Below are 11622 nucleotides of genomic sequence, written 5' to 3'. Positions count from 1 at the left end.
GTGACCACAGAATGACATGGGGGACAGAGTGTTTGCTCACCCAATTGAGGCACATTCCCCTGAAAACAGCCTCCATCCTCGGTCTGCAGAGTGTGTTCGCTGGCACCTCCTGATCTCCACCCAGCTCCCTGTCACCTTCGGGGTCAGGCAGAGCACACCCACACACAGCGTACAGGCCAGGTGGATCAGCTCCACAGGAGCACAGGGGTCAAAGGTCAGAGGTGAAGCCATAATTATGCAATATAAGCCTAGCAACAGTTAATAAAAACAATTCAGGAAGAAAGACTTTTTTTAATAGATTAGTATACAATGACAAAGAAAGTGACAGATTTCCCTTTTACATGATCTGCCTCCACGATGAAGCCTCTGATTGCTGGTTACATTCCGATCCTAACAGGTGGCCGCCATTCGCAGACAGCTTACTCTACAAAGAGCGAGTTGAGGGAGGCGTAAAAAGAATTTCCCCACGGGGACAATAAAGGAATGATTATTATTATTATTATTATCCATCAAACCGCCTGCGGCTTCCTGTCCATCAGGGTGACTTGGAGTGACTTGGAGGGTCCATTCCTAAGCCACCCATCCCCGCGGATTGATGCCAACGTCCACATCTCCAGCTAACTGTTCCCCATGCAGCCCTCTGCCAAACGTCACAGGCAGGGAGAGGCGGCCAGCGTGATTGGAATGAGAAGCTGCACGGCCCCCAGATGTTCATATTGCGAGCGGAGACGCAAATACGCCCAGCGGAACGCTTGGCGAACGGCAGCCGGGGCGAGGAGAGCACCCCGTCTTCGGCGCGATCACACCGGCTCGGCGATAACGGCCCTCTAATCCAAACAAACCTCTGACATGTCTGCTCTGGACGTTCGACAGATAACGTATTTCAGCGAGGAATGTGCGTAAATCGAATCGGCGCAGGGTTAAGCGTGGCACTCCGCAGACACTCTCAACGTGAAAGATGTGAGACATCTTCCAGGATCCTCTAGCCACACTCAGACACACACAGGGGGCCACAGGGCTGTCGTGTGAATTTCACTCTGCGTTTTGGTGGGGGCAGTCTGGGGCTGTTAGCCTTCGTCGTCAGACAGGAGCAGCCCGAAACTCCACGATTAATACAATCTCTTTATCCCAGCTGGTCTGGGTGAGTAAGTCTCCAAACAAACACCTGGAAATTAAAGTTTAAATTAAAGTTCAGATCAGAGCTTTTTCAAAGGTCTGGTGATTAGGGTTGGGGCTAAAATGGGGGGGGGGACAGTAGTTAGCACTGTCGTGGTCACTGTTGCCTCACTGGGACAGGGGTTCGAGTCTCTGCTTCAGCTCCAGTGGAGCTGGGTGTCACAGGTGCTGCAGGTCACCGCGGATCCAGTCTGCCGCCATGATGGCCACGTCGCAGCCCGAGTCCAGCACGAAGGCATGGCGGAAGCCCCTCTCACACAGCTGGATGTTTCCAGCGGGGAATTCCCTCTTGATGTCATGGTAGTACTCCACCGGGCACCAGTGGTCACTGGCTCCATAGTAAAACACAAGCTGTGGACAGGAAAAGACATGGCAGGGCGTGAGGTGGATCCCGACCCAGAACACGAGCCACGGGCAGAAAGAGACATGGCAGGGCGTGATTTGGATCCCGACCCATAACACGAGCCGCGGGCAGGAAGAGACATGGCAGGGCGTGATGTGGATCCCAACCCAGAACACGAGTCACAGGCAGGAAGAGTCATGGCAGGGCGTGATGTGGATCCCGACCCAGAACACGAGCCGCGGCCAGGAAGAGACATGGCAGGGCGTGAGGTGGATCCCGACCCAGAACACGAGCCGCGGCCAGGAAGAGACATGGCAGGGCGTGAGGTGGATCCCGACCCAGAACACGAGCCGCGGCCAGGAAGAGACATGGCAGGGCGTGAGGTGGATCCCGACCCAGAACACGAGCCGCGGCCAGGAAGAGACATGGCAGGGAGACATGACAGGCCTGATTCTGGCACGGGGCGGGCAGTTCACTTGTTGCCGGTGCAGATGGTGCACTTGTTGCCATACCAAATGCTCCAGATGTGGCGTTTCCCTTAGTGACCCACCAGCCCCTGGTGCTGAAGCTCCAGAAGGAGAGACACACAGAGCCAGTCACCGCAGAGGGATGCCCAGGACGGCATCACGGTCCCCGGATCGCAGCTCACCCAGGCCTGCAAACACACCAGCATCACGCCCCACCTCCCGTTCCAAGGCAGGGTTGGGAAGGAGTATGGCACAGTGTGCAGACCCCCGATCCAGGGGCCGGCCGAGACAAGCAGGAATGCGTAGGAATGGTCTGGGAAGGGCGGGAGGGGGGGGGGGTCACCAGACCGCCCAGGACGCGGCACATAAACACACAAATGCACTGCGTTGCATCACCGAAATTCCAGCAGGAGACCGTGGTACCTTAACGCCAGCCGTACTCTGGATGGGAGGGTATTTATGACGGACACATTTGGGTTAGTTGAGGATAAGCAGGATTTTTTTTTTAAAAGGGCAATGATGTCACCTTTTTAAGCGATGAGAGATAAAACGCACGACCCGGGGGCCGCACACCCAAGGGGCTGCGGATTCTGGAGAATGTCAGCCGGGCCGGACCGGACCCCAGAGGCTAACAAGCGGAGGTGCGAGTGTGTATGAGACAAGGATGTGGGAGGGATTTCTACTCAAGGATAATCTGATTTTAAGTCGTTACCTTCAGTTTTGCTACACGCCAAGAACTATACATCCTATACATCACAGAACGTCGAGTGTTGCATCCCTGCACAGTGCTGGGGTCCGGAGGGGCCGTCAAGGGCACCAGGGGTCCACAGGGGCCGACTCAGGGGCCACAGGGGGCAAACAGGCTGGCTGACACCCCCTTCTGGCCTCGGACGAACCAGGGGACCCGCCGTTAATGAGCAACCGGCTGTGTTCCCAGCACGGCGCCCGCGGGGTTCCTCCGACAACCGGGCAGATCTGCGGACCCGTTTAACGGATGGCTGAGTTCTGGCACAAACATTAACCCCATTTAGCTGAGTCCAGAGACTCAGTCCGGGAGAAGCGAGGACGGCACCTGAAGAACACCACTGCCCCGCCCCTCCGGTCCTGACCCCGCCCACACCCCACCCCCAGTCCCACCTCCTCTCACCCCATGTTAAACACAAACAACCAACTTGCCCGAGTCAAACCACTCTGATTGACCCAGATTGCGTCTCTCTGGTGACACTGATTTTAGAGTTTTGCTTCAGTTTGTGTGACTGACGATGTGACAGGGACAGATCCCTGTAAGGGTGTTACCTTGTCCAGGTTTTGGCTGATGGTCTGGTTGTCTCTTTCTAGAACTTGCCGCATTTCCTGGCTCCCCATGTACATGGCGTTGGCTGAAAGAAAGTAAAAAAAAAAAAATCACGTTTGAAAGGAGCAAATAACCAAGTAACTGAGAGTAAATCAAAACTGGAATGAATTAAACTGTCAAGCCGGTTAAGAGACAGAACACAAAAAATGGCGGCGAGATCTAGTCGGATGTGCTGGGTTAATGATTCAGGAAGGGATCCCGAGTCACGGAGGGGGACGTGCAGGGGGACACGGAGGGGGACGTGCAGGGGGATGTGCAGTGGGACACGGAGGGGGACGTGCAGGGGGACGTGCAGGGGGACACGGAGGGGGACGTGCAGGGGGACACGGAGGGGGACGTGCAGTGGGACACGGAGGGGGACGTGCAGGGGGACGTGCAGGGGGACACGGAGGGGGACGTGCAGGGGGACACGGAGGGGGACGTGCAGGGGGACACTGGTGCTCCCGTCCCGCCTGACGAACCCGGGGCTAAGGGTGTAACGTAACAGATACACTAATCGCCCACTTGAACAAATCACCAGCTTCCTCCGCGCCGTCAGGGACATGGTGAGAGTCTGTCTCTCAGGGCCACACCCCGCCTCCCAGGCTCAGGCCCCCAGGCCCCGGGGGCCCGGTTTAACGGACCCCCGAGCAGCTCAGGCCGCGTAGGAGAAGATGGACCAGACCTGGCTCCTGCTGAGAGTTACCATGTTTTACCGTGCTGAGAAAAGGGTAGCCGGGATGCGGCAGCCCCCCCTCCCCGTTTCAACGAGGTAATTCTGCTCAAAACACCCCCCCCTCCAATGTGAAACAGCTGGATAAAAGGCACAAAACAGATGGGGGGGGGGGGGTGTTGGGGGGGCCAGCCTGCCAGGATAGGTGCGGCGGGGGAGACGCTGACGGGGAAATGAGTAACCTATCACCTATCAGCACTGAGACAGCCACCCGTGACATGTGTGAGGCACAGCGTTTATCAAAGACAGTTCAGGGACACACTGTACGACAGAGTCACCCTGACCAGCTTTTAATTGCAGGTAAAAACGTAACTGGGACAAGATTCATGGGCTCACAGAAGTGGCTTAACACCATGACCTTTAGGAAGCGTTCAGTCGGGCTCATCACCGCTCGGGCCTATGGAGGCCTGCCGGGGGGGCTTTCAGCCTTGAGGTCTCGGACCCCCCCCCATCAGTCACGCCGGGCCGCTTTCAGGGGCTCCTCGTATTTCCACCTCGCCGGGGCCGCCACGACGACTGCATCCGCAGACTCCCATCTGACACCGGCCCACAAATTAATCACAATCTGCGTAGCTCACATGGCCGTGCGGAGCTGTGAGGCGCTTTGTACCCCAGAGCTGGGAAAAAAGGGGCCTTTTTATCCCCCGACCGCAAGCGGAAAAAGAAAAAAGCAAAAAAAAAACAGTGTTTAAAAATAGAGGGATCTGCGGAAGGCTGTGCCGTTGATTCTTTCATACATCACGTTCTCTCCCCCCTTCCCTCGGTCTTTGAAGTCATTTCCTCCTTCTGAGCGCTGGGCCCGGCCGTTCCCCGGTTCTGGTCAGGACCCGGGCCGGGCTCTGTGAGAGGGTGCTCCCACCGGACACCTGGGTCCTGATTTACGGCGGGAAAGGGTCTAGAACAGGGAGGGAGGGAAGGTGCAGGGAGGAGGCGCAGGGAGGAGGCGCAGGGAGGAGGCGCAGGCACCGTCAAAGCTGAACAGCACGGTGCCGGAGTCGGATGTGCCTCACCGAGGCTGCGAAAAATGGACGGCTGCCTTATTTGGGAAAAAACCCCTTGAGTGCTGCCTTTATCTGCTAGGCAGCGAGATAGTCATTCGAATTACATCCCCGACGAGTGAAATGCGGACGTTCAAAAAGAAATGCCGCTGCAGCCTGGGAAAGGACAGGATGAAAAGGCCTGGAGCCCGACAGCCGTAAGCGAAACCTTGGGAATCGATAGCAGTTTCGTCTCAATCAGCAGTTTGCTCCGGTACAAAAGGGAAAGAGCGGCAGAGTGATGGGGGGGGGGGCTGGAAAAAACGGCGGGGGACGGCCGGTGGTGTTAAAAGATCGCCGCTCCCCTCCGAGCAACAAACCGCAAAGCATTTTTGCCTGGAGCTTCGACTTCCTTTCCGTTTCACTGAGTTCCAATTTCAATTGATTTCTTTCCTCTCTAGAAATCCGTGGGTCCTGATTGGACGCAGACACGCGCGCCAGAACACACACGCTAACAGGCTGACGGCACCGGAGGCCATTTTAACCTCTGCCGAGCAGCAAAATGAGTAAAGATGTGTAAAAGCACGTTAAAACACAGGGAAAGCTTTTGGTAGGCCCTGCAGGCGGCGGCCTACCAGTGGCTCAGGCCTGGCCGCTGTTCCGCCCTGCGCCGTTACGAGCTGCTCCCGCATTCCACACGTGGTTTTATCTCCCTCCGTAAATCTCACTGCCTATAGCACTTTTTTCCCAAAGGCATAAATTATACCATAAGAACATCCCGTTGCCTCTGGTGGCCTTTAACCCCGTGTGAGGTGGAACCCGCTCCCTCCTCCACTGGGTAAACCCCCCCTCCCCCACACACACACACACCCACCCAACAACACTACCAGCTTTTTGGTCAAACTTTATTGCCGCACCTGGGTTTTCACAGATCGAGTTACCGATCCATTGTGCTCCATGTTTTCACATCCATCACTGACAGGGTTCAGAGGGGGTGTGTAGGGGGTGGGGGGGTGATAGGGCAGGGGATTCGGCGGGATTAAACTGCAGGCTTTTCAGGGGAGTGTTGATTGCAAGCTGAACAGATCAGAGGGGTTTGAGAGCAAACAATGAAGTTCTTTTATAGTACAGCACACTTGGGGACAGTCTTACATATGAGCATACGTCAGTACACACACACACACACACACACACACACACACACACACACACACACATGCACACACACACACACACACACACACACATGCACAGACACACACACACACCCTGGGCAGCTGGAAAACCACATTTGCTGTCTTGTGTGTCCAGCCAGGTGATGTCACTGATTCTTGTGGGTTGAGTTTCGTACTTGGCTGGGGGGGGCAGAGAGGAGATGTTGCGGTTACCACAGCCCCCCAGTGACAGATGGTCAGACTGCATCAGCATCAGAGAGGAGAGCAACCACCCATAAACACACGTGTCTAGTACATAGACCATGAGCTACCAGACGGGGGAACCGCACCGCATCACAAATGAATGAGCCTGCCAGCAGGGGGCGTGTTGGTTAAAGACACTGACACCTCACTTTATAGTTGAGCTTTCAAGTTTGCTGAGGAACTCCACACTGATGTTCATCAGAAGATGCTCAGCAGCATAACAAAAGGCTGATTTCAATCTGAAGAAGGCAGGACAGCAGCCTTTTCAGGGGAGATGAGAATCACGCTACGGAGGAGCAGCAGTGCCCTGAGCGCCCAGGACTGCGGTGCTGATAGAGAAGCATTTCTTAATTGGCTCTGACTGCAGTTTCAGCTTAATGGTCAAGCAGCCAGAGCTGTGAGTGACGTCCCAGGCTCTCGACACGCCATTTTCCCGGTATTCACCGGAATTGTTTTTCAGACAGACCCCCCCCCCTACCCCCGCACGTCAAAGCCATGCTCCTGTTTGATTTGGACGTCACCAGACTCCTAATTCATAATTAAATGAAGAACGACAAAAGTCCAGTGCCGAGTTTTCCTGCTGCTGACCCCAGTGTCTAAGGGACAGCTGAGGGAGGGGTCCCCCGAACCTGCATTCACACCCCCAACGGGTGGCAGTGACAGCGGCGGGGTCATGACCAAGGCACTGCCAGGGACCACGGCCACTGAGCGACACCCCCGATCTGCATGTGCTGCAAGTCCACAGGGGGTAATGTGGGAGGGGGGGGGCGCGCTGCTGGGAACTGCAGTAACTCAGGGGGACTAATGTGAGGTGAAAGTGATGCATACAGAAGGTAGACATGGAGGTTTGAGGACCGCCCTGCTCTTTATGTTCCTGTTACTGTCACAGTCAATGAAAAGAGACGTAGACAGACAGGCAGACGGAGAGAGATACAGACAGACAGACAGACGGACGGACAAACACATAGACACACAGAGAGACTTACAAACGCACACACACAGATACATACACACAGACACACACACTCCAACTTAGAAACACACACAGGTACACAAACACATAAGCACACATACACAGACAGAGACACACAGATGCACAGAAACAGACAGAGACAGATACACACACAGACAGAGACAGACACACAGACAGAGACACACAGATACACACACAGACAGAGACAGATACACACACAGACAGAGACAGATACACACACAGACAGAGACAGACACACACACAGACAGAGACAGATACACACACAGACAGACACAGACACACAGACAGACAGATACACACACAGACAGAGACAGATACACACACAGACAGAGACAGATACACACACAGACAGAGACAGACACACAGACACCCCAGTATAGAGGACAAAGCTGTACGATGTCCCAGTCTGGTGATGAGACCCACCCCCACTCTCTACAGAGCAACACAGCAAGGTGTGAACAAGTCAGGCAGAGTGACCAAGGCCCACTTTCCCACGAACCACAAGCACGAATCCCCCCCCAAACGAAGGCCAGGGGGGCTTGATCATTAACCCACACTGAGCACATATTTACAGAGTGTGGCCATGCATGCAGTCAACACACACACACACACACACACACACGGGCAGACAAAGAGGAAGGGTACACAGGCGCAGACATACGCAGACACACATGCACATGGGAAGGGTACACAAGCACACACACGAACACACAGATGCACACGGGCAGAGACAGGACACATGTAGAGACACACGCAGATGGGACAGGTACACAAGCATGTACACGGAGACACGTGCACAAGGCAAGAGTTCACAGGTATGCACACACAAAGACACGTGGGGTCAGCAGCAGAAGTAGAAGCACACACACACACAGACAGACACACACACACACACACACACACACACACACAGACAGACACACACACACACACAGACAGACACACACAGGCACACACACACACACAGGCACACAGACACACACAGACACACACACACACACACACACACACACACACCCAGCAGGTGGGAGTCTGGTTCCCAAGATGCCACTGGGCGTGAGAGAGTGGAAGCAACGAGTCGTTGAATGCAGATCATTTTAACAAAGTTTAAACCCCTCCGACGGGCTTGTTTAGATTTCATGTGAGTGGGATCGTGGATAAAGGGAGACGGGGGGGGGTGGGAGTGAGGGGGGTAGCGGGGAGAGAGGGAGCTCTCCAATCTAAGCTGTGATCTAGGAGAAGTCCCCTCTAAGTGTCTGACTTAGCTCTGCGAGCCGCGAGCCCTTGGCAGGAATCGGCATTCCACACCGTTAGCAGGTCATCACACACTCCCCAGTGGGGGTGGGGGGGTGTGAGCCAGCCAGGAGCGCTGACAACTCGCCCTACACCCCCCTACATCTGCTGGCACGGGGAACTCTAGGGCTACCTTGTCTCACGCTGCTTCTTTACCTATATTGCAGGTATATTGCAAGTATGTTGCAGGTATATTGCAAGTATGTTGCAGGTATGTTGCAGGTATGTTGCAGGTACGTAGCAGATACATTACCCCCACTTTCTTTCACCATGGGGTCAGAAAAGCACAGCCCGACTCCGGACAGCTACCTCTCATCCGGGGAGGGGCTGCGGTCTGTTTCTCTTTATCTCTTTTATCTTTTCTCGGACATAAATCTCAGCGGTTGTGGGGGGGGGGGGGCGCGATGGGCTTTGCCGTCCGCTTAGGGCAAAGCTTTGCCAGGAAAGACAGATCATGCTTCGCTCGTGATTCAAAGCTTGTGGCTTTTGTTCAAGCCCTCCGGCAGACATACCCCTCTCTGAGCGGCATGCTGTATTTAATGCAGCCTGATGTTTCACTGACATTCAGTCGGCTACATTCCTCTCTCAAGGGTTCAACGGCCGACTCCCTGTCAAGGTGGCACTTGGAATGCTGAGCTCCTTGATGGCCATTCCCCACGCCATGGCGAGAGCAGCCCATGTGAAAATCCACACTACATGAAGATCCACTGGCACAAGCCAAGGATAAGTTCATTTTTTCCATACACAGGTGCCCAAGTCGGGTCAAGCAGAATCAGGTGGCAGGGACACCTCCCCAGACTGCGGCTGTGGGTCTGCGGGGAGCCGGCTGTGAGCTTTAATGGCCTCCTGTAGGTCGAGGGGATGCTAATGTCATCCCCCTTCACCTTTCATAGCAACCGGTCTGAAGATGGATCCCACACCAGCCAATATCGGTGAACAACCCCCCGCTGAGTGTGCAGTGCGGCCTGACAGGCGTGCAGTGCGGCCTGGTGCCGGTCTGCAGGCGTGCAGTGCGGCCTGGTGCCGGTCTACAGGCGTGCAGTGCGGCCTGGTGCCGGTCTACAGGCATGCAGTGCGGCCTGGTCATCAGTCTGCAAAGTCCACGGTGAGCCAGCGGAAGGAGGATGTGAGCAGCCAGGGCACATGGGATTCCTGGGAGATTCCCTGGACATCCCACGGGATCGAGCGCCCACTGACCCGGGAGTTACCAGGGGAGGAGTCCCCTGTCGGGGGCTTCTGCTGCGGGGAGGGGGGTGCATACAAGCGGTTGGTACCCCAGCTGGCCATGAGCAGTGTAGCCTCATGCAGCTTCGTGGGACATATGTCTTGGTCTGCTGACGTCTCATTTTATTTTTCTAATAAATTAAATGCATTGAAAATCCTGCAAACAGGGTCCACGTGAAACTGAAGGAATGAAACAGGTACAGGAGTTTGTAAGAGATGATCAGGAGAGGGAAAGAGAAGCAGAGGGATAGGACCGAGAAGCAGAAGAGAAACGATGGAAAATGAGAGGAGAAACAAGAGCGGGAAAGGGGGAAAGGAGCAGGGGGAGGAGAGGAGAAAAGGGAAGAGGGGAGGAAAGGGAGAGAAGCAAGGGGAAAGGGGCAGGGGAAAGGAGCAGAAAAGGGCAATTCTGCAAACTGGTTCTCCATCCACCCAGACAGTACCGCGAGAAAAGACGCCCCCTACTGGCCATGGGGAGAGGCCTCAGAAGCCCCATCTTCCTATCACTTGCCAACAACAACAACAACAAAAAAAACTATTACAGAAACAATTAGTGTGTGAAACATGGTTTTGATTTGCGGCTTTTAAACAACTGGGGTGTATCCCTCCCTCCCTCAGAAATTTCCGAGACTGTGGCCGCTTCTCCGGAAGGCCCCAGCGCTTGGCTGGGCTTTCCGACCGCCCAAGGAGAAACAGGTGTTTGGGAGACCCCCAAACGGGACGGTGCACTACGAAGGGCCCTTGGCATCTGGGTCTGGCTCACCCCCCAAACAAGCAAAAAATATATATATCAAGCACGATATAAGGGGTATGTTTCCTGCCGTCTGTAATCTCTGCTCGCATTAAATTCCCCTCACGTGACTAAAATGCACACGGGTGCTCAAGCAGCAGGAGCTGGGGGGGGCGAGGGCCGCTCTGCGTCTAGTTAACCCCCTAGAAAAGCCCCGGTGAGCTGAGGGGGGGCGGGGGAGCTGTCAGCGGGCTGCGATTACACACCCATCAACTTTATTTCATTAAGGACCAAACCTGGAAAAATAAACTTTGAAATATGGCCAGGAAGCTTAACCTAATCAGAACATGTTTTGTTAATTATACCTGTCAACTTACCATTAATTACATACACAGCGTGGAAATGTGATCAAAGTATCCTTTTGTGTTATTAAAGACAAATGCTAAAAGTAAAAAGTAAAACAAAACAAAAAAAACACTGAAAAAGGCCACTGAAGATAAGTTAGGGTGAAATAAACGCAAATCCCCCTTAAGTTGTAACAGACATTAAAATAAATGTTTTTTTTTAATTTCTTACCGAAAGCCAATAAAATAAACCATCATTAGTATTATTACTTAGATGGTGAGACGAGATGAAATTGTATGGAGGGAATCAGACAGGGAGAAAGCGAAAGTGTTTCATTAAACCTCCCTGCACCAGATGACGGTGAGCATGGGGGGGGGGGCCTTGTGCAGGACTACCTGGGGGTGTGGGGGACACCGCTGGCCCTGATGCTCCCACCAACATGCCATCGATCACTCATCCCCCCCCCCCCCCCCCCCGCAGACACGGACAGCCCAACATTGTTTTTCATTTTAGAACCCAAGGAAGCAGAAATCGCCCCCCCCCCCCTCGCCATGACCAACCCCAAAACAAAACGGAAACAGCATAAATC

General features: G+C 54.4%; 1 protein-coding gene across 2 annotated transcripts in view; it reads right to left on the bottom strand.

Annotated features, from left to right (window-relative positions):
• Positions 1–271: 271 nt before the first annotated feature.
• Positions 272–11622, bottom strand: part of ldah (lipid droplet associated hydrolase) — a 52184-nt gene continuing 40833 nt past the window's right edge. For both annotated transcript variants that reach the window (XM_023834738.2, XM_023834739.2), the window contains exons 6-7: positions 3283–3365; positions 272–1527 (exon numbers count right to left, since the gene is read on the bottom strand). In XM_023834738.2, the coding sequence (XP_023690506.1) occupies positions 1336–1527; positions 3283–3365 (275 nt within the window). In that variant the 3' untranslated portion in view covers positions 272–1335. The remainder of the gene's footprint in view (positions 1528–3282; positions 3366–11622) is intronic.

The sequence above is a fragment of the Paramormyrops kingsleyae genome, chromosome 14 (assembly GCF_048594095.1).
Source record: "Paramormyrops kingsleyae isolate MSU_618 chromosome 14, PKINGS_0.4, whole genome shotgun sequence".
NCBI classification, from domain to species: domain Eukaryota; kingdom Metazoa; phylum Chordata; class Actinopteri; order Osteoglossiformes; family Mormyridae; genus Paramormyrops; species Paramormyrops kingsleyae.
Note: the sequence above shows the minus strand (reverse complement) of the source record. Positions and strands in the feature narration are given on the sequence as shown.